Source organism: Ambystoma mexicanum, chromosome 6p, assembly GCF_040938575.1.
Source record: "Ambystoma mexicanum isolate Mex_15411 chromosome 6p, UKY_AmexF1_1, whole genome shotgun sequence".
NCBI classification, from domain to species: Eukaryota; Metazoa; Chordata; class Amphibia; order Caudata; family Ambystomatidae; genus Ambystoma; species Ambystoma mexicanum.
Genome location: NC_090935.1, coordinates 1,214,453,817 through 1,214,481,680, shown reverse-complemented (window position 1 = coordinate 1,214,481,680; position 27,864 = coordinate 1,214,453,817). Strand labels below are relative to the sequence as shown.

At 47.7% G+C, this 27,864-nt stretch overlaps 1 protein-coding gene across 5 annotated transcripts in view; it reads right to left on the bottom strand.

Moving 5' to 3' along the window:
• GKAP1 (G kinase anchoring protein 1) overlaps positions 1-27,864 on the bottom strand; it is a 1,031,394-nt gene that overhangs the window by 793,705 nt on the left and 209,825 nt on the right. For all 5 annotated transcript variants that reach the window (XM_069625871.1, XM_069625874.1, XM_069625873.1 and 2 more), the window contains one exon: positions 23,406-23,552. In XM_069625871.1, coding sequence (XP_069481972.1) covers positions 23,406-23,552 — 147 coding nt within the window. The remainder of the gene's footprint in view (positions 1-23,405; positions 23,553-27,864) is intronic.

Here is a 27,864-nt window from a genome sequence, read left to right as displayed (position 1 = left end):
GCCGGGCCACCGGTGGTACTCGCAGACACGGTCACCGATACTCCCAACTGTGTTCGTGGGAGAGAGCGTCCTGCACCAGGTTCGCCAGCCGGCCTCCCACCAGGGTGCCTTGGCCAGTTCAGTCCTGCTTGGAGGCCGGCACGCTGCCCTGGTAGCCTTGAGGAGGATGAGGCCTTGGAACAACCCCTGTAGGCTTCCTGGGTCGTGGAACGGGAGGGTTAGCGGTAAGAGGACGATCCTACGCTGAAATTCTTCGAAAACCTGCCCGACTTCCCTCCTGAAGAACGAAGTGCCCAGGGCACGAGCCGTTTCCATGCCGGTCCTGATGGGCTGAAGAGATTCACTGATGGGCTTTCCGAGATAGTCTCCGAACGGCATGTAAAAGACCCTCGCCTGGACCTCCTGCCTAAAGTTGGTGGCCTTCAGCCAGCCACAATGACGGAGGCAAACCCTGTTGCCCATCTGGCAGAACCCCGTGTACGCAATGTCCAGGGCCACAGTAATGGGGTGGTCCAACCCGATCTTGCATTCCTGAAGGATCTCCATTGCCTCGACCCACTTGTCCTCGGGGAGGAAATCCAGGATCTGAGCCATACTGTACCAAAGCTCCCAGGCGTACCTGGCCAGGATAGCCAAAGCATTGGCCGCCTTGACCTTCCTTCCCAAGGCATCCAACTTCTTCCCCTCGCCGTCTGGGGGAACGGAGGCTGAAGAGGACGGTTGGGCAATTTCTTCCTCGCAACAGCCGAGACCACTGAGTCTGATGACGGCTGTGACCGCAAACACTTGGGTGCAGACTCCAGGACCCGGTATTTCTTTTCAAGCCGGTCCATTTTCACCAGCTCTGAAGCAGGGTTCTTCAGCAGTGCCAGACCATCGCCCAATACATCACCCATGAGAGGCACCGCTCAGATGGTCTTCCTCTTCCTCTTCGCCTCCCTGCGTTGACACAGGAAGCCCTCCTTTTCCTCCGGTGTGAGCTGAAAAAGCTTTGAAGCGTGGGCGATTATTGAGTGGAAGGAGCCCACTTTGTACGGGGGAGAAGCCGTTGGCGGCGGGGAGATGCTGCTGTCGTCATTGGTGTAAGTCGTCGCCGTGTCTGTCCCCCGGGGGGGGGGGCAATCGCCGGTTGGAGCGGAGGCATAGCGGGCCGCCTCCTGTTCTTTGGCAGTGGTGGCCCCAGTGTCAACGGGGTCGTCGCCCGTGGAGCAGGCTGCGTCGCTGCCGGCATGCTCTCCTGAATCTGCGACACTAGCATGTGGAGCATCGAGAGACTATCATGAGACAGATCTCTCGTAGGTGCCTGGGGAGTAGGGTCACTGAGCCCAGCTTCTAGCTCGCCCTCCCACCGACAAAGTCATTGCTGTGTACCTCCTAGACATCGTCGTCTCCAACGTCCTCCGGGATGGTGTGGATGGAAGCCTTGTCCTCCACGAAGAAGAAATATCAGTGCCTTGAAGTTCTTCCACTCCCTCGCCCTTCTTTGGGTCCTGAGGGGTCAGCTTTGAGCAAAGCAACAGCATCCTCTTTTCCGGGGTCTTTTCCATTGACCTGGCTGAAGCCTCCCGTCTGGGAGGAAGAGCCACCCTGGCCGCGGTAGGGGTACCCTGGACCGGGTCATCCCCTTTCGACATCGAACGGGTGGCCGCCACCAGCTCGATAGATGCGGACAACTTAGCCTGCATCACCTGGGCCTTCACGGGCAGGTCAGCAACCTTTTCTGTTGCTTGGCCTTCTCCGGTCTCACGTAGCTTCCCCGGGGTAGCAGACTTTCTCTTCGACGAAGAGCTGGAGCGATATCTGGAGATTGAGGCTGCTGGAGATGATGAACATGCACTGGCAGACGCGGGAGCCGCTTGCACGGCGACCCTCATGGAACTGGACTCTCAGTGCTTGTCTTCGTCTTGGCCCCAACACCAGGGAAAGTCAGGCAATTGACCAGAACCATACACATCCGACAGCCCATTCCCTTCCCCACAGGGATAAAAGGTGGAGCACAAGAGCACAATATGAGCAAAGCACATGCATGTCAGGGGGCTAACTCACAGCAGTTCAAGAGAAGTAGAAAGCCGGCGCATACCGAGAGGGAGACGACGAGAGAAGCGACCTTGCCCTATCCGATCAAGGCCCGTGGAACTTGCGCAGAAGGAATCATAAGACTGCGAAAAATAGCCAGCGCGTGTTGCAGCAGATGTCAATGGTACATGAGATCCTCCTCTGCTGATCACCAACCCAGGGAGAGATGCTAGTCTCTGTGGTACCAACCTAGACTCGGAGGAGAAAAAGTCAAATGGTTCATCACAGCCGGTGAGTCGAGGGGAGAGTCGATAAGAAACCGAACTGTGTTGAACTAAAAGTAGCAAACAGCTAATTCAACTTTGAAAGCATAAAGAGCGATTCATGTGAAAGGGGGAAAACAAGCAATAGAGGAGTCTGGCACCACGTGGGTGCCTACTCAGGAAACTCTGGCCGATTACCCAGTTATCGAAACTACCAAAACCATAAGGCCTTGGGGAAAGGGAAATGATCAAAGTGGTTATACAGGGGTCTTGTAAGATCCTCTGTGCAGCCGAAAGTCCTTGACCGACAGATGATTGTGAGACCAAGGGAAGTCAATCCTGCATCTTAAGAGTTGAATGAGAAAAGGTACGATTGACAGATTGGCGAGCGTGAACCCAAACGAGGGATGCTGATAAAGAGGAGACAAAGTCTAAAGTCCCGAAATACAGTGTGTTGACAAGATTGAACCCGGCCGAGGGAAGACATTAAGATTTGTGAAACTCACGAAGAAAACTGTGTTGAAAGCCGTAGTGAAACCGGTGGAGGGAGGCTGAAAATTGAGAAGGGTCCGAGCCAGAAAGAGGGTGACTCAGGAGTGGAACAAGACATCATCCAATGTATATGTGAAAAGGAACTCTTTGTTCCTTACTTGAATACATCAGGCCCACGGCTGCAAGAGATTTTTTGATAGAAAAAAGAGACTTAAACACTGAATGCCCGGATTGCTGAAAGCAGAACTGTTTGTTCGTGCTGGGAAAGCTCGAGCGCGTGCTGTGCTCCAAAGTCCCACCTTGTCACGTGCTGAAAATGCAGGGAAAGGAGACCTCGAATACCAAATCCTGATTTATCATTTGTGAATACGTCCTTCTTTCTTAAGGACATTAACCCACACTTTTTTTGTATTTAGAATAAGGAATAGCAATAGGTTTTTTCTTAGTATAGGCCCTTTTAGTTAACACGCTGCCACAACAAAATCCTTATTATTTGAAGCAAAGAGGGGGGTAGCATTTCTTCTGGCAACAAGCTTTCCCTTAGTGATTAGGGCACAATTAAGAGTTAAAGATTGCAGAGTTATGGTCCTAAAAGGGAAATTTGAAAGATTACAAATCATGATAGTGGTTACATAACCCCCCCCACCCCACCCCACAAAATGAGGATCATCAATACTTTTATGAACAAATTCTGGCCAAACATTGCCCATTTTACTCTGGCTGAGTCTTTAAACTGAGGCGTTGAATATCTTTTTAAACTCAGATTCATATTGTGCAGGGGTACATTTGGAATAGGACAATATACATAAGTAGCATCTTAAAAGGAATGCAAGATCTAGATATACATAACTAATACACCACACTGACCTTTTTTTCCCGGCAAAACACACCAGACTGTACTACGTACTTACCACACCCCTCTATGAAGATTTAATTCAACATACAACCATATGAGTGAAATATATTGCGGATCATGTTCAGTAACAAACATTTGTCCAAGCAGGTATTCCACCTTCTATTCCCCCCTTATGGGGAATTAACTATTGGTTGTTAAAGGATCCTGTACCTCAAGATATTAAAAACAAAATAGAACAAATATTTAGAACATAATGTAGAAGGATGTTACCAAAGCTGAAGTTTTGGGAGGCATGTAGGGAGATTTAAAGGGGAATTTCTTGCTTTGAGAATGACACATAGAAAGTATTGGAACTATCCAAAGTAACTTTTGAAAAAGTAGTATAGGATTTGGAAAGTGCTCAAACGATTAGGATCTTAAAGGCTATATACTCAATTTACCGAAGGAAGGGAAATTAAAGGCTTTATTACTTTTTAAGTTTAGTCAATCACTTTTACCCCTTAAACATTACAACAAGACTAATAAGACAGCAAAGTTAATTGTGGCTAAACTCAAGTCATGTAGAACTAGGAATTGCATGTGGAAATTAAAAGAAGGGGCTGAAACTAAACATTTTTCCAACAATAAGAATTACGATTTAGTGACCAATTCATACAGTAATATTCAGTGGAACCAAAAGACCTCTTCTCAAAGTAAGAATTTTGATTGGAATGTAACTTGCACAACTAGAAGCCGAGCCTAGGGAGATATAATCTATAATCACAGCCATGGAAGCTAAGGAAGCCATTTGTTCCTTTGCCTCTGGAAAAACCCTGGGCCAGATGACTTCTCAGCATTTTTTATAACCAATTTAAGGAAATTGTGGCTGTTCCTTTGGCAAAGGTTTTCAATGCCTTTGATGAGAAGATTGGAAAAATGCCATCCATGAGTCTATTGTTACATTGATCCAGAAACCAGGGAAAGAACACACATTCTGCTTTGTTCCAAACTATAGAACCTTTGAATCAAGACAAGATTTTTTACAAGTAGCTTAGCACGTTGTAGAGCGGTACAATAACTGCACTGTTACTTTATAAAGATCAGGCAGGTTTTGTGCAAGAAAGTCAGACATTAGATACTATGCATCGAGTTCTAACTGTAAGGGTACAGAAGTAGAAACCGCACACACGGTGGGATGCTCGTTGGCATAAACATTTATTTAACAGAAAAATAAGGGAGAAGCCTATCTGTGCCTATAACTAAGAGGGTTTTTCCCTGCCTCAAAAAAAACGAAGGATGTCAGAACGTCTGTCAAAATCAAATAGCCCATTATCCTGTGTCTCAGACCCATTTCTGTCCCTTACCCTCAAAGGAAAACTATAGAATAGGTTACACTCAGATTCCAGAAGGATGGCACCCTCTAGGGTTTCCATGTAATAGGCTTTATACAGTTCAATCAGAGAAGGCGACACTAGTATACCCAAATATCAGATGCCACTGGTGTAATACGTGAAAGGTACGGGTGAAACATGTGGATGGGGTGCATAAAACAACTTAGAATTCACGGAAATGATTGGAGTACATGGAACAGATCCGAGCGCATGGAACGGAATGGAGTGCATGGGGCGGACTGGAGTGCATGGGGCGGACTGGAGCACATAGAAGTGCACGATGTTCATGGAACGGGTAAGAGTGCACGTAACGTTTGAAAGACCATGTAAACCATCATATCACATCACCATGCTTACTCTCTTCCTTACACCACCATTCAACTAGAACACAGATACTATGACACCATTCGGTATAGCTGTTCTACTAACATCTGCCTCATATCCCACATCACTAACTAAACACTGCTGGTTTCACACCCTCCAGCCAGGCGTTCTCCTCAGGCCTAATGCAGCCAGAACCGGTCTGGATAAAACCTACCAGAACGAACACATACTCTTGATCTCTCGACCACCACACCTACCGCTATGAAGCAGCTACTACATGAATACCACACCAGCTGCACACATCTGGTGCTCACACGCACTTTTGACTCTCTACTGACTTGAACTTCAGTTCCCGAGGGCGTTCAACCTACCAGCGCCTTGAGACTATACCAAGGGTACATAAGGCGCTATATAAATGCAAAGTAACATAACCAGCGAAAGACTTCCCCAATAAAAGAGGACTATGCTCAGCGTCAGGGGGAGTACCTCTGATTTGGACCAGTTAATCATCAAAACCAGAAAAGTCTCCAAACCGGGCTATTGCCTCCACTCAAGGTGGTAGATTATGTGTGGGGTGCTTTACGTACAGCATCATATCATCTGCCTAGAGGGAGATTATAGAGGGATTGGAATACATTTTGATCCCTCTATCAGCGTGATATTCCCGTATGGCACAGGCCAGGGGTTCAATCCCCTATGCAAAAAGCATGGGGGAACGGGGGCAGCCCAATCGAGTGCCCAGAGTTGGGAGGATATTTTTGCCTTTGGCGCCTTGTACAATAATTGTACCCATTGCAAAAAGGCTGTTCCAATACCCAGACGCGGAAGAAGTTTGAAAAGAAATGGCCATTCCACCGAATCAAAGGCTTTTTCAGCATCTAACGCCGCAACAAAAATTGGGATCTTGGGGTACACATTAGGCAGGAGTGAAAAACGGCGCAAATTATTCTGGGTGGAGCGGCCTGGGATGAAGCCGGCTTGGTCGGGGAGGACAAGTGCTGCCATATGAGGTAGGAGCTTGTTGGCCAGGATCTTCGCTAGGATCTTATTGTCCGAGTTTACTAAGGATAATGGCCTATATGAGGCACATTGATAGGGACCTTTGGAGGGTTTCAACAATAAAGTGACACGGGCAGTCCTTGTGGATTCAGGAAGCACACCCAGTGATCTGGCAGCTTCATACATATTACGTAGATGGGGAGTCAAAAGATTGGCGTATGCTTTATATAGTTCTGCTGTAATCCCATCTAAACCTGGTGCTTTTCCGTTAGGGAGAACGAGAATCCCTTTATGGAACTCCATGTCCGTGGGGGGGGCGGGTGAGGGTCGTTTAGGGCCATCCCTAGAGGGGGGGGTCTAGCCAGCACAAAGTTTCCCTGGCCAGTTATTGTGTAATAGAATCGTGTCCATACTAGGTCTGAGAGGTATATAGTCTCTCATAGTAGTCACGGAACAAGTTATGGATTCCTGTGCAGTTTTTAGTTGAGTTTCCCCTCTGAGTCTTCAGTTTCCATTATAGATTCTAACTGACGTTGTGTTTGATCACCCAGGCCAGAGTCCGGCTCGAGCAGTCTCCCTCGGTGTATGAAGTGGCCGCAATGGGGTCACATGAGTACAGCTCCTCTCTAGCTGTCAGTTCTCTGGCCGTTTGGAGTCAGGACCACACTTCCTGGGAGTCTTTAAAGCCTTGTCGTACATCTAGATTTTTAATCTCCTGTTGGAGGGTGGTTATGGAGTTTCATATGAATTTTAAAGGTTTCCCATACATCCCTAGGATCTGATGCTGAGCTACATTTACTTCAAAGAACGTCTAAAAATCCCGGCCAATTTCATGACGAAATACTGCGTCTTCCACAGCGCGAGCTCTGAAACACCATTGCATGTATCTAAGGGGCAGAGTCGGGCCCAGAAATCCTACTTTGGGGAGTGGTCGGAGAGGGATCGGGGTAGTATCTTGGCACTCGTAATATCACAGGCCAAGTCAGATGTCACCATAACAATCCTTGAGCAGCCGATTAGTACAAGCATTCCCTGGTTGTGGGGTGTAGTAGTCGCAAAGAGTCGTGGAGGCCATGATATATGGCTATGGCTGGCCATTTCTGGCCATTTCTGAGCTGCTTTCGGGAGGGAGAGTTGGGCCGAGGAGGATCTATTAAAATCCAGGGAAATGGCTACATTGAAGTCTCCCGCCCACATGACCTTGTAGGTTGGGAATGTATGTAGACGGGCAGCACAGTGCTGAAAAAAAATCTGGATTGTCATTATTTGGGTCATATATGTTCATGATGAGAACCCGCCAGCCCGCTATTTCCCCTGTCTGCAGCAAAACCAAAAACAAGACGCTGGTGAAAGCAACTGCGGAGAGGCCAGACCATGGAGTGGACTACCTGAGAGAGTGGCGTGTCCTGTAACGTTCCACAGCATACAAGAAGGTACCGGGGAGAACGTGAAAAGCTAGAGGCAGCTGGGTAAACAATTCCCAGTCATAAGGATGAAATACTAAAAATAAAACAGTTTGACTGGGGATATGAAATGCCCAATCAAAATGTAACGGTTACCTGGCAATATAAAAGACAGGAAACAAATACCCTAAGAAGAAGGGCAAAGGGCCCAATTAGCTCAGAGTGGGAGAGAACACAGCTTACAGACTAGTAAAAAGTGTTGTTTACAGAAAAGTGTCAAGTGAGCAAGATAAAATAAGAGAATCCAATAATAGGAAGCCAGGTGACAGGAAGGGTAAAGTTGGATAAAGTCACAACGAACCTAGGTACGGTTGAGTTTAAAGTCTGGGAGAGATATACAACTAAGGATAAAACCAGGCCTCCAGATAAGGGCCTTTTTACGCAGGCCTTTTTACGCATGAAAATCTTGTAAATACGACTGCTTTATTATTTTCCTACATATTTACGCACAGGTTTAGAGCAGAGGGCAGTCCAAAGGTCAGGTTACCTGACAGAAACCAGAACACTTCTTTGGATTTTTATCTACATGGATGTAATTGCAAGCCATGGCGAAAAGCCTCAAATAGAATAGATCTCTCTGAAGCCTTTCAAAAAAAGAAACTGCACACCGTGATAAAAGGAATGGTTTCTTTCTGTTCGGCTTTTGCTGTGTTGTGTGTAGATGCTCATGGAGCAAACAGAAACCCTGTCCCTATTTATTTTCTCAGCATTTTAGGATTGTATAATTAATAAGATGGAAAACTAAGTTGCAATGAGAATTCATCTTTTGTAACAAATTATGCTTTTTTTCTCCAGTGAAAGCAAACCAGTATTGCACAATTTTTATTTTTCATGCAGAGGCATATCATTTTCACACCTTATAATTTAAACTCCAATTATACAAAGTGTGTAAAATGAGGAGTATGCACGGTCTAATTTACATGCATTCAACCTTGCAGTCAATGATGTATGCATTACTATAAAGGGTCAGTGGCAGCAGAATCTTTGCCGAAATGTGATTGTCATTACACCAATCACAGGTGTTATAGCCTCTCAAATCTTAAAGACTACAATTCAAATATCCAAACCCAAGTTACATTGAATTTTTTTTTTATTTTATTATATTTGGTTCACAAAAAGAAAAAAAATGTACATTTCATTAGAACCGTTACAATTTATAATGAACCAATACCATTTAACATTCCCAAAAATGGGGAAAATAGGCCGAATAAAAATAATAAAAGGAAAAGAATAACCATTTACACACATTGACATCAATAAAATAAGTCCATTCTCCCCACTTCTTGAAACTCAACGTGGGATAAGGAACAAGTTACTTACCTGTAACTGTTGTTCTCCAGCATGGGTCTGGCATGGATTCACATGCTCATGAATATTCCCCGTCGTCAGGCTGGGAATCCTCGGTAAAGAAAATAATCAGTATCAGTTTCGTTTCTGATCTGAGTAGCAACCAATCACTGATCTCTGGGTCATACTGCCCCCAGCCAATGACTGCCCTCTCCCTAAGCCCCGCCTCTGGCAGCCATCCTCAGATTTGGTAGCACGCCAAGTGGCAGTATGACCAAGTGAAGAGCTGCAGAGGGGTAGTTGGGAGGGTTCGCATGTGAATCCATGCCAGACCCATGCTGGAGAACAACAGTTACAGGTAAGTAACTTGTTCCTTCTCCTCCCTGGAGTCCCGATCGACGCAGTAGAATCTTGTGAAGGTGTGCATCGACCTCCACGTAGCAGCCCTGCAGATGTCCAGCAGGGGCACACCAGACAGGAACGCCGTGGTAGCAGCGATCTCTCTGGTCGAATGGGCTCTCAGACGGCCGGGCAGCGGTCGGTTTGCCAACCGGTGACAATGCATGATGCAGCCGGAGAGCCATCTGGAAATGGAAGTCTTCGAGAGAGCCTTCCCTTGATTAACAGACCCAAAGTTCACGAATAGCTGTGATGTCTTCTGAAAACTCTTTGTGCGGTCCACATAGAACTTCAGCGCTCTAGCTACATCCAGCGAGTGCAAAGTCCTCTCGGCCGGCGTGAAGACAACTGGTAACACCAAGGGCTCGTTGAGGTGGAAGTCAGACAGCACCTTGGGCATGAAGGAGGGGTGCGTCCTAAGCACTACCCTTGGTTCATGGAAAGTCAAGTATGGAAGCTCGCAAGATAGGGCCTGAATCTCTCCCACTCGTCGTGCAGAGGTGATGGCCACGAGGAACGCTGTCTACCATGACAGGAACTTCAAGGGCACCAAATGTATAGGCTCGAATGGGGCTCCCATGAGCCTGGTCAGCACCACATTAAGTTCCCACGCCGGGGCAGGAGCCTTCACCGGCGGGAATGAATGGAATAGTTCCTTCATAAATTCCTTTACCAGGCGATGAGACCACAAGGACACCCGTCCCATAGTCCTGGTATATCGGGAGATGGCAGCCAGATGTATTTTTATGGCGGCGTGGGCCAGTCCAGCCTTGGCCAGCGACAGTAAGTACGGCAGCACATGAGGGGCCGTAATCCGCAGAGGGTTCATCTTCTGTGCACGGCACCAGACAAAGAACCTCTTCCATTTATGACCGTAGCACTTGAGAGTTGAGGACGTCCTGGCCTTTGCAAGAACCTCTCTGCAATCAGCCGGGATATCGTACCCTCCAAACTCTAGCGCTGCAGGAGCCAGGCCTGCAAGTTCAGCGACTGTGGGTCGTGGTGTAGAATAGCGCCTCCTTCTCTGGAGAGAAGATCCGCGTCCGCCAGCAGCCTGACTGGCGGGGACGTTGACAAGTCCAGAAGGTCTGGGAACCAGACCTGCCTCGGCCACGCCGGTGTGACGAGGATCATCCTGCACCTGGACTTTTTGAGCTGGCTGATGAGGCGGAGCAGCAACGGCAATGGAGGGAACACGTATAGAAACAGGCTGTCCCAAGGGAACGAGAAAGCATCGCCCATGCTCCTCGGCTGTGGGAACCTGCTGGCGAACCTCTGGCACTTGGAGTTCGCTGCCGTCACGAACAGGTCGATCTGGGGTTTGCCCCATCGTTAGAAGAGTCGATCCACTTGATCCTGGTGCAGTTCCCACTCGTGGCACGATCCTGGGCCTCGTTGGGTAGGGCTGGGGATCTGGTGCCTCCCTGCTTCCGTATGTAGAACATCGTGGAGGTGTTGTCGGTGAAGATCCTCACCACTTTGTCCTTGAGGGACGGGAGGAACGACCGAGCGCCCAGAACACTGCACGGAGCTCCAAGATGTTGATGTGAAGAGACCTCTCCTCTGGGAGCCAAAGGCCTCTTGCGTGGAGATCTCCGGTGTGGGCCCCCCCCCCAACCCTCCAGAGGTGTCCGTAGTCACCGTCTCCTGAAACGCCGGGGTTTGAAAGTCTGTGCCCGTCGTGAGGTGAGCCCTGGTGCCCGACCATAGGATCGCCCGACGGAACTCCTCGTCGAGGGGGATCCTGTCCTCGAAGCAGCCCCCCGCCTGAAACCAGCGGGCATCGAGGAACTCCTGTAGCGGACGCATCTGAAGTCTGCAAAGGGGTACAAGGTAGATGCATGAGGACATCATCCCGAGAAGGGACTTGATGGACCTCACCCTGGCCACGTCCGTGGCTAACAGTCGCCGTACCTTGCCCAGGATGGTTTTGGTCCTCTCCTCTGAAGGGGAGGCCAATTGCTCCACTGTATCGAGCTTCGCCCCCAAAACCAGCGCTACTTGCGACGGAACCAGGTGGGATTTGGGGTAGTTGATGGAGAACCCCAGCTCCGTGAGCAACTGGACGGTCCTCGCCGTATGATCGACGGCGAGTTCCCTTGACCTTGCCCGGATTAGCCAGTCGTCCAGGTAGGGGTATACGTGGATCCCCTGCAGGCGCAGCCGTGCTGCCCCTGGTGCCAGGCACTTGGTGAAAACCCTGGGTGCCGACTTTAATTCGAACGGTAGGGCTCTGAATTGGTAGTGGCGTCCTTGAACCACAAACCTGAGGAACTTCCTGCGCCTTTTTGGGATGTGGAAGTGAGCATCCTCCAGGTCCAGCGATGATAGGAAGTAGCCTTCCTCCAGCTGTCCCAGTACGTGCTGGAGGGTGACCATCCAGAATTTCTGCGCCTTGATGTATTTGTTTAACCGACGCAGGTCTAGGATGGGGCGCCAACCACCTGTCTTCTTCCTGACGAGGAAGTACCTTGAGTATACTCCGGAGTCCCGGAGCCTCCTGGGGACGAGCTTGATGGCACCTTTCTTGAGCATCGCCTTTACCTCCAACAGCAGTTGAGGGACGTGATTCTCCTTCCTGGCCACGGGAGGAATGCAAGGGCACTTCTTTAGGAATTCCAGCGAGTGCCCGTTGACCATGGTGTCCAACACCCAACTATCGGTGGAGATGGACTCCCACACCCTGACGACTTCGTCAGTGGGCCTCCCACTGGGGTGCTTCGGTGGGGGCCCGACCACCCGGCCGGGTCAGTCTTGCTTGGAAGCGGGCTTGCCTCCTTGGCGACTACGGCGGGAACCCCCCCCCCTGCTTGCCGCAACCTCTCTAGGCCTCCTGGGAAAAGGACCTGGTCGCCTGGTGGTAGGTGGAGGAGCCACCGCTGGATCCTTTGGAGGTACCCTGTCTGCCTCCAGAGCTCCGAAAGGGCCGTCGCTGCTGAAGCACCCCAAGGGCCCGGGCCGTCTCCGAGTCGGTCTTGATGGCCTGTAGAGACTCATCCACCGCCTTACCAAAGAGGTTGTTGCCGTCGAACGGCATGTCCAACACTCTGGCCTGGACGTCCTGGCGAAAGTCTGTCGCCTTGAGCCATCCTCGTCGTCGGAGGCAAACTCTGTTACCCAGTTGGCGAAATCCGGTATCCGGTATGTCCATTGCCACCGTAATGGCATGATGCGACGCCACCTCGCCCTCCTGCAGAATTTCTAGGCACTCCGCCCTTTTGTCATCAGGCAGGAAATCTAGCAGGGGAGCTATCTTGAACCAGAGCTCCCTGTCGTAGCGGGCCACGATAAGGCATTGGCCGCCTTAATCGTCATTGCCGCCGACGAGATGACTCGTCGTCCCATAGAGTCCAACTTCTTACCCTCGCTGTCCGGCGGGGAAGTGGAAATTGAAGCCGCCGCGCCCGCTGCCTTCTTCTTAGCCGCTGCCGAGACAACCGAGTCTGGCGTGGGCTGGGCCCTGAGGCACAAGGGGGGGCGGCATCGGGGACTCGGCACTTCTTCTCGTACCTGTCCCTCTTGGCAGGTGTCGTGGCAGGGTTCTTGAGGACAGCAAGCCCCTCGTCCCAGATGTCGTCGAGAAAAGGCATCCGCGAGGACCGTTGGTACAGAAACCCCTCCTTTTTCTGTTCTTCAGGGCAGAGCTGGAAGAGCTCGGATGCCCTGGTTATCATGGCGTGGAAAGAGCCAACCTCGTTGGCTGGGGCGCCGTATCCGTCGCCGTATCCTCTCCCGGCGAGGGGGATGAGGCGTCCGCCGGCCTCACGGGCACGAAGGGCGGAGAGGGGTGGACTCTCCTCCACTTGTTCGGAGGGTTTCCCGATGGGCCTGTTCTGGGTCATTCGTCGGGGTCCGTGGTAATCTCGTCCTTATCTCGGTACATAAGGATTGGATTGCCAACAAAATGGCCGCCGAGCTATCCTGGGGCTCGGGCAATGGCTGCGACGGACGGGATGGCCGCTCCACTGGGCCCTGTTAATCGTCCTCGTCGCTAGCTTCGATCATGTCAGTAGGGACCGTCCCCTGGGATCGAACCTTCTCGAACCTCTCGTTGAGGTTTATGAACCTCTCGTTGAGGCCCCTCTCGGTCTCCACCAGTTCCTCCTCAGAGGCTGATTCCGAGTCTGTAACGGCCACCGCCCCCCCCCCTCTTTTTCAGCCGGGGGCTTCACGGGGGTCTTAGCGGTGGGCTGGAAAGAGGATTCCCTCCGCGGCGGCAGGGATACTCTAGGCCCAGAGGCCGTTTCCATTGGCGTAGTCTCAGCCAGCTCCGCCAGGGTCGCAGAGACCACTTCGGTAGAGGCCTTAGCCGTGTGGATCAAGGCCCTCCCCACCTTAGATGCGTCCCGGGCCTTCCCTTCGCCTTGGGGGAGGGGGGAAGGAGGGTCAACGCCTCGCTCCCCCTTCGAGATCGACCGGGTCCGCTCCAGCGGCCTACCCGGGTTCTCGGACCTCCTCTTCCCCGAACCAGAGCGCTGGCTCGTGGTCGCACATGCCGGGGAAGTAGCGCCCTGCTTGGCAACCGAAGAGCCCGACCTTTCGGCGCTCCCGGTGCCCGTGGACTCGCGGTGCTTGGCCTTCTGTTGGGCCCCCGTCGCCGGGGCGCCCTCAAAGGACTTGGAAGAACACTCAGACTTCTTCGCCTTCTCACTTGCTGTGCCCTTCTCCAGCCAGGTGGCGAGGCGGGAACGACGATCTTGTTTGGTCCGTTCCGAAAGGTTCTTGCAGAACGCAGTCCTTCTCCACATGCGTCTTGTCCCCATGGAGGCAGTAGAGACATCGCAAATGCTCGTCCTCCTTGAAAATGTTATATAATCCGCATTCAGGGCAGTTCCTGAACAGCTTGGATCCGGGTGTCGAGCACCCTTTGTCCTGGGCCATGTCCGTTGAGGTAGGCCGCAGATCTTCCGGAATCCTCCAAGAAGTGTAAACTCGATGAAAACGTCACCCTTGAGGGGCGTAGAAGAATTCCGAAACGGGTCCCCGTTATCGGAAGTAGAAACGGTGGAGCTCGAGGCTCAATTAAACCGAAAAAATGAGAAAATCTCCTGAAAAAACGTGAAAACGCAGTAAAAAACTCGAGAGCTAAACACGAGGACTCCCAACACTTGAGTGTGCAGTGAAAATCTGAGGATGGCTGCCAGAGGCGGGGCTTAGGGAGAGGGCAGTCATTGGCTGGGGGCAGTATGGCCCAGAGATCAGCGATTGGTTGGTACTAAGAAAGACAGATCAGAAACGAAACCGATACTGATACTGATTTTTTCTTTACCGAGGATTCCCAGCCTGACAACGGGGAATATTCATGAGCATGTGAATCCATGCCAGACCCCATGCTGGAGAATTACCCCCATCTCCTTTTGTTTGCAAATTGCTTTCCAATCAATTAGAGAATACATTTGACCTTCCTCTTTACCCAGCATTCATCAATTATGTTCACATGATCTAGTTTTCCTTAATGTGGGTCAAGCTACCTCTCAACTCCTCAACCCTTGAGCAGGTCGTTTCCCAACAGAATTAGTTTAACAGGTTCAGATTTCCCAATATTTCAACCACTGTTGCCGTTAGCTGAATTTCTTGGCCTGCAATCATTCTTTCCCAAAGATGCTCCAAGACAAGGCCAACCTCCTTATGTGTGAATCTTCTTAATTTCGCTAGCCTCAGGGGCCAAGTCCCTTCACACTCCATTAGAATGTGTTGAAGTGATTGGAGTCTTGGATCAGAGCATACTTTACATAGTTTGACCGCAAGATCTTCCTGCTTTCTTATTGCCAAGACCTCCCCAGTGGGGACCAAGCTCAATCTCACCCGTAAAAAATTGGATCTTATTCTGGGGTCAGAGTATTTTACTAAGTAACGTGGCAAGTGGCCTACGTTTTATTCTGTCGTCAGAAACGCATTACGCGGCTTAGAGCTTCTCACTAAAGAGATGGTTTTGATCCAGTCTAACCTGTTTTACCTTGAGAGGGTTAGTTATCAGAGTTTCAAGATCTGCATTTACTCTGTCCAATATGTTTTTTGCTTTTAAATCCAACCCTCTCAAGATCTGCATTTACTCTGTCCAATATGTTTTTTTGCTTTTAAATCCAACCCTCTCAAGATTCTGGGTTTTGAGCCTTTCAAGTGACCTCTAACATTTTCATATAGGGAGTCTGGTTTAGGACACATTATCTCTATGTAATGCGATTATAGCTTCCATTCTGCGTGGCATGCTAAAGAGACAACGCCTAGTTCAAAACGCAATTTCCAGCCAGGTGTACTCATATGGAGATTAAGAGAAACGTTCCAAATTCTACCTTCTATTCTGGCCCAATTTGCACTCCACAGTAAGGGTTTCGCTTCTAGGCCGTACAAAATAACCGGTATTATTTTGGCTACATAATATTTGATCAATGGCAAGATGGAGAATTTGCAGTATTTGGCTTTGATTTTTTTCATTTGGGGGATCAGTTCATAAGCCTTGGAAAAGATATCATGTTCCTGATTTCTCGGGCTGGCATAGATCTTGTAGCCAAGATAGATTAGCTCATCCACTCGTGGTATAATCTGCCCGTTCAATTACCAATTATCGAAGCTGATTTTCTTTCTTGGATGTTTAAAACACAAGAATCTTGGATTTTAGCAGGTTTATTACTAACCCGTTTTTCTCAGCATAGATACCCAGTTTAGTCAGAAGTCTTTGGAGGCCTATGGCTGTTCTGTCCAATAGGAGTAGGTTGTCCGCATAAGCCAGCCAAAAGATCTTACTCCCATTAAGGAATGGGCTGGCCAGTGCGGACGATTCAAGATCTTGCCCCAAATCGGACAGAAAAAGATTGAAAAATAGAGGGGCTCCCAAACACCCCTGCCTTACTCCTCTCTCTACCTTCACTTCATTTGACAGATGTCCCTTGTCATCTAACCGTACCCTTACCCTTGTGTCCCTATGCAACTCTATTAACATAGCCAATAGAGATTCGGGGACACCCTTCAGTTTGAGTTTCGCCCACAGCAAACCTCTGTTAAACTAGTCAAATGCCTTTGAGAGGTCAATCCACGCCCCATACAGGGGTAGAACAACTTTCTCAGCAGAGAACTTGCTCACTAGGCTCAGAATTAAACCATTTAACGATGTGGAAAGGCCCTTTCTAAACCCTGTTTGAAAGCGGGACAGGGTCCCCACACCATCAACCCAGTTTGTAAGCTCCTTAACTATCAGCCTCATAAAAATCTTACTTTCGATATCCAAAAGCGTAATCGGTCGATAACTAGCGGGCTTGGTCCTGTCACCCCCCTTAAAGAGTGGGATGATCAACGCCGTTTTCAAGGATGGTGGGAAGTGTTTTGTGAGCAGGATCTCCCCAAATAGATTCCTCAAGAACCCAGCCCAGAACTCTGGTGCATTTTTAAGAATTTGATACGCCAACCCGCTAGGCGGCCTTAGATAGAGAAGAGCACCCAATTATCTCTGCAATTTCTTCCTCTTTCAAGGCCAGGGACCATTTTGTCTCCAACTTCATTGCCTCCCCTTTCTTGCTTGGTTTCTGAAAGATAGCTGATAAATGATTAACCCATTTGGCTTCTGAGACCAGATTACACAAGGTGCTATTTGATTGCTGGTCCAATTGCCCCATAACTGACCAAAACCCTGTGTGTTAGCTTCGGCCACAAGCTTCAACATCTGTTTGCCGTCATTTTGTAGTGTGGCCATTCTTTGATTTTTTGACCAATGTCTGTACTTACTCCGAATACCATTTGCTTCCCTTATAAAACTGTCTGGTGCAAAATTCTGTTTAAGGCCCGAAGATTACTTCTCATTTCCCTCTTTCTGAACATAGTTTCCTCATCAAACCCATGCAGGTGGTGCTGCTTGACTCCTAATGATGGCATTTTGGGTGGTACGGTTGACCAAATAAAGCGAATATAATTGTCTGGATGACAATGATCTGTCAGGGAGGGGTTTGGAATCATCTTCAGTGCTGCGTTTAATTTTTCCCCCCCTTGCCCATACATGGATAATCTGACTCCCCTCCCCAGACCCTTCACCCCATCCCTCCAGATCTTGCTTATGTAGCCATTGCCGATGCCCCTGAATATCTGGAAAGGATAGCTCCAACCTAGCATGGTCGCTGCCCCCCTCAGGATTTACTATCAACATGGAAGTTCTTCAGAAAAGGCTCGCGCTGATGAAAATATAATCTAGTATAGATGACTCTCCTCGTCTCCAGGTCGTGGTAGCGCCTTTTTCTCCCCTCCGAGCTTCCATTTAACATTTCAAGACCCCATGAGCTTATGAAAGCTAACCATTTCTGCCCTCTTTTGGTAATTTTTTTAACCCTTTCACTCTCCTTAGAATTTAAACTCTCGATACATATGGAATTAAAATCCCCTGCCACGATAATATTAGCCTTACCCAGGTCTGATTTCACTGTTGACAATACACCCCCCCAATATATCCAAAAATGTATCGAGTGTAGAAGAAGCGGGGTTCCAATTAACATTTACCACAACCACCCATGGATTTTGAATATCGAAATTAAGTTTAATTTCGGTGGCCAAGATGCCAATTTTGTCCTTAAAGATCACCTTAGCATTCCTCAATGAGCTGGTTTTAAGAGCTATCAAAAGACCGCCAGCTGGTCTACCCAGCGGTTTTTGGCTTGCGGGTAAGCAGTGAATGGTGAAGCCTTCGATTTCTATTGCATTCACCATCCACGTTTCCTGAAATATCAAAATATCCATCTTACCCCAAAGGTGATCTTCAACTTTTTTGGCTCTAAAGGTGCTGGAACCCCACGTATTCCAACTCACTGAATGCAAGGCAGACTGACTAAAGTCGTCTTGACCCCAGGCCTATACTCGTCAAAACTTGGGCCAGGATTTCAGGGAGGGCAGCCAAAAAAATGTCTTCCTTCTTGGTTTCTGCCATATCTCTGCTGCCCTCTTTTCTTTGGAGCCGAGGGCTTCTTTCTTGCTTCTGTGAATTTGTCTGAACGGACCCTTGCCCTTGCCCTTTAAAAGACTCGTTCGAGTTGAACTCTCAGCCATCTCTAGCCACTCTTAAGCTTTTTTCTTCTAGCGCCCCAACAGCTTTTATAATTGCATCATAAGCCCTAGTGGAGCTCAGCCCCAGTTCAACCATGAATCAATTTTTACAATCGGGGAATTTAACGTATCCTATATCCCCTGAGGCAAATAGGTACAGGCTCTTTACTTTCTTAAAACTCCCCTAGAATGGTGTTTCTGCTTAAAGATGTTTAGTGATTGTTCTTTCGTATAGATTTTAACCACAGACTAGGGACTTCAAAACTAGTTTGGTCGTCCTCTTGTGGAGGACTGTGTGCCAATTTCCTGTCCCCTTGAAGTATTAGTCCATTTTCATGTTGAACAATCTCTTTCGATTTTCCTGCGCCGTTGCATATCCCCTGGATTGACAGATTTCCCACCAACCTTTTCGAATACAGCCTCATTGAGGTTGGTTGATTCACTTGCGATAGATGGACTCCCTACTTTCTTCGTTGTTGAGAAGAAAATCGGCGCCATTTTTCATTTAGCTCCTCTTGCATCCGTATCAGCACTCTTGACCATCGATCTTCTCTTAGATGTCTTGTAAAAATGGGAGCCAGTTTCAGTTTTGGGATAATGGAGTCCCCCTCTTTTTGATTCCGTGCATTTTGGCCCAGGCTGGGAAGGAACTCTGTCTGCATCCCCATGCTTACTCAAGATCGCGAGGTCACTTTCCATCGTTCTCTGTTGTAGTGCCTTCGCATTTAACTGCGCTCTATTTGGCGTCAGAGTATTTGTCTGGGACCCCAACTCATTTGTTGGCTTAGCAAATCCTTTATTGTAGATGACTTCTTTTGCCATTTCTGGTTGAGCATCAATATTTGTTGTGTTGTTGATGTTTAAAAAATGTAGAATTCCCGCATTTTTAACTTTTCCGTTTTTTTGATTTTTAGTTTTTTTCTTAATATTTTTCTGGGTGCTCTGTTGCCCTTTTTTCGCCCCTTCCTTTCTTTTCATTCTCCTCCTCCTCCTCCTCTTGGCGTTTTGGTTACTCGCAACAATCCAATCTGAATCGCCGGCAGCCCCCATATCCCCAGAGACTTCTTGGCCTTCACTACTTCCACTCCTTTCCCCGGATTCCAGCACTTGGGCCTCCGCCACCTTAGCCAATCTCATGAATTCCTCCAAAGTTGATTCCGATAACGGAGTATCATCATGAATACTGGTGGAACCTGCAGAATCACTCGGTTTTAGCTCCTGTAAACCGGGCTTCTGGAACTTGCTCTGGAGTAAATCTCAGATTTGGGCTCGGGACGAGGCTTCCTCCTTTCTGTTTGCCAGGGAAAGTCCCTGTATAGAGGCGATATCTAACCCCTGCTTGGCCACTTCAATTCGAATGTCATTTAGCATAGGGGTGATGAGGAGATGATTGTATTCTTTAACCTCACCAACGAGGAATCGCATTTGGCTACTTCATCCGTTAGTTCAAGGAGGATTCCAGCTTGGCTTTGGACTTCTCCTTTCAACAGTTCAAACACTGTCACCAATGAGTTGAGCACAAAGCTTAACGCCTTTAAGGTTGAATTGTCCCCCTGATCGTTTGACTGATTCACCTGCTCTCCTTCGAGAGTGGTGTTCTCCAATGCCAAACCCATGTTGTCCTCTGGGTGGTTGGTATGACTCTCCAACTCCTCTTTCTCATTTTCTGGGCCCGTTGGAACTCCCCGCTTAGGGGCTTTAGTATGACTTAAACTGGCGATCCTCTCGCTTACATCCTCTACTCTTAAGATTGGCAAGCCCCAGCTCCCTTCTCTTAAGTCGACCACATCATTTGAGCTTTTATGTCTCTTTTTACCAAAATATTCTTTGATCTTCCTTTGAATATTTTTTGTTGCAACTGTATTCCAAACCTCACCTCCACTGGTTTACAATAACTGACCGGTTTGAATATCATATTTTTCAGTCTCTTTCATCAGGGTTTCATGCACCAATGCTATTGTAACTACTAGATGTTTAGTTTAGCTTATTCTTTGTTCTCCACTATGCAGGGATTCCAAGGGGATTCCAAGGTTGTAGAGCTCACCATTGGAGCAGTATATGAGCCATTCCAGTCTGACCCATTTGCAGAGTCGAGGGCAGCTGTACTCCTCAGCTTCATTATATTAACAACCAGCAGATTGAATTAAGAGGACTATTAAAGTGGCTAGAAGAGTGGCTATCCGGCCTTAGGAAGGAACCCCTCACACTGTTTTTTGCCACAAACCAGTCACGAAGGTTAGTTTATATAGCACCAACCGCCCAACTATACACCGCCCTTTTCACCGCAGCAGGCTTCACAATAAAACCTTCACTCACGATGCGTGAGCTGCCCACCAAACGTAGCGATAAAGTAAATGCAGCCTTATTAGGCCGCCTGGGTGAAGGAAAATGCTCACCGACCCCACCAATCCCACCTATGCGGCCAATGACTATCTGAGCACCCTGGGCAGGCCATAACACTGGAAAGCAAATCCCAGTTTACTTTATTTATTAATTTACTCCTTTGCACATTCTAAACACTCACAGTGGTGGCAACGTCTGGGCAAGTACCGCAAATGAAACAGAGATGGCGCTCTTATCCTCGGGGCTCTGTGTTCGCAACACACGCAGCACAGGCTACCGACAACTGGTAACTTACTGATAACTTACTTAGAACTTACGCATTCTAACGCGGCTCTCTGTGGCAGCGCGACTCTGTCCAAGCCTCTTAGCAGGCACGAGACACGAGGACACAGGGACGGGCAGACCCGGAAACAAAAACAGGAAACAAAACAGCCAGCTCGGTTCTCAGTGCTGGCTCAGTACTCAGTGCGCACACAGGACTCGCTGCTCGCTGTAGCTCAGAATGGAGGAATAGAGGAAACGACCTCTCAAAACGTAGGGGGGGGACTGTCAAGCCGCACCGTAATCCGCACTCTCTCTACAAACGGCCGCTTCCGACAGTCTGATTTGGAATTAGAAACTCAGCAAAACCTGTCCCTGTGATGATCAAGATAGGTATTTAACTTTATGTAGCGCTTCATGCATGGTTATTCCAACATCTAGGCACTGTAATTATTCGATACTCAGTTTACTGACCTCTGAAGGATGTTAGCCTATAAGATAGCTCAGTCGTTTGAGCACTCGTTGCTGCCATCTGTGCGTGATCTGTAGGAACAGGTTCAAATCCCGGCAAGGCCAACTCAGCCATTCATCCTTTTGAGGCTGATCAAGTCGATAAAGAGTATCAACTTCAGTTTGGTGATAATTGTGATAAATATGTTCCACATACAGGGCTTTGCCAAAAGCGCTTCATAAATAACAATTTGCCCATGAGATTAGGCATAGAAAGTAGCATGGAGTCCTTGCCTCTTTGCACCGTTGTATCATAAAATTGGCATACCATTAGGTATTATTAGCTCCAGGAAATGAGGACTTTCAATTCTGCTATCGACCCTCAAAACACACAATACAATTCATTTTTGCTTTACTATGTTATTGGCTACGTTTTTGTGTTTTCAACATTTAAATATATACAGAAGAGAAGAGATCAAATGGCCAGACCGTAGAGAAATAACGAAAGGTGCATTCTGTCACAATGCAGAAAGCTGCCGCATGGTAATGATTTCCAAACAGTTTTTGCACACGTCGGCTGGATGTCCCATACATTTTACTCTCTTGCAAAGGAGAAAAGTAATTTTTACTTCCTTGAAATCACATTTACGCTCAGATTTTAAAATACTCCCAGATAAGATTTTGAGATGGAGCACTGGATGAACAGGAAAGATTACATCTCAGGAAAAACTGTCCTAAAGAGAACACCCTAAGAAGAAACAAGAGTAACTTTAAAGAGCTACAGGAACTCATGTAGGATATAGCAAGAGGATATCAAGGAAGATTGTGTTAAGAAATGTACAATCTTTAAACAAGGACATTTCTATAACAAACATACCATAAGACAGGACAAGGAGAAGCAATATTCTCTTGGCCTATTTTTTAGTTATTCATATTAGTGGCAGGGTGTAGGTAGAACTGGATTTGGACGGAGGACATTATGTTCTGTGTACTTTGACAATCCACGTTTAGTTTCTTGAAATAGGCAGAGCGAATCCCTTGAACGATAGGGAAACATGGGCTTTTTTCCTTATACTTTAAATCAAAGAATTCGCAAAATGTCCACCAGGTATCTGGCTCCTTCTTCCGACCAGCCACAGCTCTCAGAGTGAGAAAGCACTGATATTAGACCACAAGTGAGACGCCTTGGGACTACAACCCAGTAGCACATTTCTCAGAGATTAAGGCCTCTTGTGAATGCAACTAATAGGAAGGAAAACATGTGAACACTTCCCCTTGAGGGTGGAAAGAAGAAAATTTGAGATGCACGCATCTTCTTCACCGAGATGAATATCGCTCCAAAAGGCGGCTACTGGAACAGATCTTCTCAAAGCAGAAGTTGTGCGAAAAGAGCCTTCATAGAAAGTATTTCATATGCTACACAGGTCTCCAACAATCTGTTGTGGGTAGCCACACGAAGCAGAGCACATGTAGGTCTGCCCCAGAGAAGCAACAAATGCATGACTAGCACTGAGAAAACCCCTTTGCTGAAGGCAATTGTCAGGGGCTAGAGACAATCTGGAGTTCACCCAAGCAAGCAAAGCCAAAGGGTGGGACTCCAGCATTGGCACTTCTGTGCCTGCGGATCCGCTCTGCTTTATAAATTAGAGGTCCTTTGCTGTGCAAATCTGCCCAGGTTCCATCTCCATAAGGACAACCTCCAACAAGTATGAAGGAAAGAGGACAAGAGAGGGGTAACATGTATTCTAGAAATATATGAACAATGCAAACACAAAAGCACAAATAAATAGACATACAAGTGTTGCCCCCAGTGCACTGTGATGTAAACCTAAAGCATCAGAATCAAAACATTTCAAATCACCTGTTCATCTTTTTGTCGCCACTGCTGCTGCCAGTTTTCTTCTTGAGGTTCTTTCTGCACCATACTTGGACAGGCTTGGTCAAGCAGAGAACCCTGGATCCCCTGGGATGATTTCTGAGGAATCTTTTTAAAAGCAAGGTTTCTAAGCTGCAAAAACAAGAAAAACAATGGATGGCTCAGTAACTTTCTGTTACTCAAACAAAGTAATTACACAAAATACTACGTTGAACCTTTTGATGATCGCCCCATCTGGGGTTCCAGAGTCCAGAGACGATTTTATGCCCAACAGTCCCACGACTTGGGGAGGGAGGGTGTTGGGGTGGGGCGGCACCATCCTTCAAACGAGGCAAATATATAAGCCTTATTGCAAACCAAACAGAGACCTCTTTTTGGGGTGTTTTTATAGAGCTTAAGGACACTGGAGGGGTTATTAGGCTCAACTATAATCAAACAACAATTTCTGATTTTCTACAGTGTGTAATTCATCACTTTAGGGACCTTTTGTTATTTCTGAAACTCTAGAATACTCCACAATGCGAGCACATCCTGATTAAATGATACATTTCACAAAGCAAAGGAGAGAAAATGTAGTGGGCAACGTTGGCACTCCTGTAAATTAGGCTGTTTTCTTTGATACCAAGAGTGCAGAGCCACCATTAGGTGATTGAGAAAATGTTACTTACCGGGAATAAAGGTTTAGTAATTTATCACCTCACATTCAGGGCATAGTCTAGAGAACTTTGTAATGAGTGGCAAATACGTTTTACTGTGCATTGCTGCCTTCGGGTGGCCGAAATGCACCAAATACGAAGTGTGCTTATGGTAACATGCACCATTGCACAGAAAACACTTGTAAATATTTTGTCGCCTTACCATGGAGCGAGTGCATTTTGTTTTAGGTCAAGTATGTAAACTAAGGAACTTGCTTAGCAGGTCTAGTGGGATTTTTAAGAATTTGCAAGGCCCGTGTGGGAATTATGTCCAAGGACAATGTATGTTTGGAGGGATTGTGCCATATTACAGTTATTATAGAAGCATCCCTCTGATTGGAAGATACTTGTTCACGCAGCCCCATACCGAGAGCTAGGGATAACTCTGGGACCAGGAAAACCTGCCTAGCATGGGCTTTTGCCCCAATGCTATGGGCCGAGTCCCTCTCCCCATAGTCAGTGAAGTCCCCATTCCCAGAATCAAGACAGGGTATCTCTGTCAGCCACAGTTTGGGTCCTTCTCCTAATCTGCTAGAATATTCCTTTATGTAGATAATCAGCTGCATCCCTGGAGGTTAAAACTTTTTTTTAAAAAAAATGAATAAGGAATCTAGGCTTTGAACAAGTGGGAGTGGAGGGAAGCACAGGGAAAGATATGAAAGAACCATTCACCACTCCCTGCCACCTTTGAGTGGCAATATCACTCATTTATATAAAGCAAAAAGCATTTGAATTGACATCTTCCTCCCGAAGAAAGGGAGCCCCCACAGGAGGTCCCATGGGAACCTGTGCTTCAAAGAAAGTCATGACATGACAAAGGCCCTCTCACACCCAGGTGCAGATTACTGGAGTCCTTCTAAAGTAAGCAGACTGAGGAAGGGGGTGGCGTTGGAGTAACCCAGAGGAGAGGTTTAGCACAGAGAAGGGTTTCACCATGTTGTATTCTGCTGTAGCTCCCTAAACCTCTTGCCTCTTCCCCCTCATCCAAAGTACTCGCCATGACATCAGAAGGTAAGAGACACTTTATAGAAGTCTATATTAGGCCCCTAACAACCAGAATCAATGCACTCTTGCATTTTTCCTTTATAAGCCCTAGTCGATTCATCACTGGACTTCAAGACAAGGATTCACCTGAATCTCTGTTGGGGATACAATCTATTTGAAAGTCCTGTGCCGTAGAGGTAAATAAAGAAAGCTCCAAGGAAGAGAAAACGTTTTTTACCTACCCATATAGGGCATATTTAGGGCAAAACCCAAATCGAGGATCTCAAAGACAAAGGGAAACTAGCCCTCTTACTACTCTTAGACCTATCGGCTGCCTTCGATCTGGTTAATCACCAAATTCTCTGTCACCACCTAAAAACTGCAGCTCACTTCTCCGACATGGCCACAAACTGGATTCAATCCTTCTTGGATAACAGACAGATGAGGGTATTCTCGCCCACCTCCGCAGCTGACCACGCACCAGTCCCTTGCGGAGTCCCCCAAGGTTCGTGTGTATCCCCTACCCTCTATAATGTATTTACTAAACCTTTATTTGATGTGCTTGACTATATGGGTGTCACCTACACAAACTATGCTGATGACACCCAGATACTCATCCCCATCACGGGTGATTACACAGTAGATTCAAAAGCCTTAAATGACGTTTACCACGTCATTCAAACATGGATGGCCCAACATGAGCTCTGTCTCAATGATGACAAGACAGAGCTCCTCATCCTAGGCACTCAGCAAAGACTCAACAAGCTGAACCCTATGTTCAGATCCTTTAACATCGACGGAAATCTTATAAAAGTCTCCAAAAATACCAAAACGTTGGGAATCTACCTCGATTCCACCCTCTCCCTTCACAGACGAACAAATGCAGTTGCGGCCGCCGCCGCCGCCTATACCTGCAAGCTGATCACAGCATGTTGTCCTTTTCTTTCCACGCACAACTGTACTACCCTTGCTAGGACCCTGGTCATGTCCAAACTGGACTACTGCAATGCACTGTACCAGGGCACTAATCAGGGTAACCTAGACAAGCTCCAGATCATACAAAATAACGCCATCAGGGCAGCCCTCAACATTCCCAGATCTGCACACATTTCGGATACCAGGAAGAACCTTCATTGGTTGTCAGTCACCCAAAGGATCCCACTAAAATCGCTTGCCCTAACCTACAAATGCATGAATAACCTGGCCCCCACTCATCTCTCCACACGTTTCACGCTTTACACCCCAGCTCGCTCACTTAGATCTACCCTGAACCAGAGCCTACTGATACCTAGATACAAGCTCCAAACAGCTGGTGGATCTAGCTTCCCAGTCCTGGCAGCCAAATTGTGGAACGCTGTCCCCTTGACTATCAGAAACCTCCCCTCCTTCAACCTATTCAAACACAGAGCCAAATGTTGGCTAGTCACTACCAATGCCCAAGCTACATTCTAAAACGTGATGCAATAACCTACGTATGGATGTACTATTCGACAAACCATGTATCGCTGCACTACTTACTATGCCTACTTCTATGCTATATTTATTGACTGTTATATAATCACTGTATGCAATTTATGTAACCATTGCTTTCAAGATATGCGCCCGGTAGCCTCCGGCCTGGTTTGCGCTATACAAATAAATAAATAAATAAATAAAACTGCTGTGTGGACAAAGCATACTGCAAACGAGGCACTGGTACCCAGGAGCCTGCCACTGTAGGTGACAGCATCCCTACAAGTGACCTCTACAAACCTTCTGGGTTGAGAAGGGCTGAAGAAAGGACTCACCTTGCTCCTGAGACCCTGGACTGGTCTTCAAGTAACCACACAACCAATGAAGCAACCCCGTCACTCCCTGCACCTCTGAACTGCCTCCATGACAGTTCGGGCAGCTTCAAAGCCATCCAAGCTGCGGTAGGGAATCACTGGTGTAATTTCAAAGACAGACGCTCAACGGCTTCCACATCTCCGAGTTTGGATCGATGCAGAAGCTCTGCCAACTCTGCATCAGAGATGCAGAGTCGACTAAAGCCCATAACCAGACACTGCTGCCTGGTCACCAGCTTTTTCGAACTCTAAGCCGACGCTGCTGCATTACCAAGAGGCTATGTTCAGCGAATCGAACATGCTAGCCAACAAAGACACGTCTCTGCTCCTCCACACCAGAAGCAGCAGAGTCGTCCAACGCCCCCAACATGATACTGCTGCTGTTCCCAACATGTTCGACAAGCGAGCTGTCACTGCTGTCAAACAGCACTGCATCACTGGAACCAGTCGGCACGGCGCCAAAAGCAGCAATACTATTGGTACAACGATAAAAAACATGGCTCAACCCTGCTGAGCCCCCAAAGTTAAGAACATAGGGTAGTTTAAGAGGCTCTGTCCCCCTGGACCTTAGTGATTACCTTTATATCATTTTGAAACTATTTACTTTGGTCTTGGTAAAAACCTTACTTTATTGAATGAACTTTATATTATTACAGTTGAATATTGCATCACCTTATCAACAAGTCCGACAGGTGTTTCAACTCCGAAAACCAGAACCTGGCTGGCCACATTGGGGCTTTGAATATTATGGAGGAGTTTTAAGACCTCTGTAGTTTAGCAGAGCACGATGGATAAAGGGAGGGGCGGAAAGGCCAACGCCGACATTCCGTCCCAAGAGATCGAGTGCATCCTTCAGAGAGCCCAGGCCTTGGCCTTCCCTTGAGGCATAAAGCAGGAGTTTCCTGTTGGAGAATAACAGGTTTACACTGTGAAAATCTG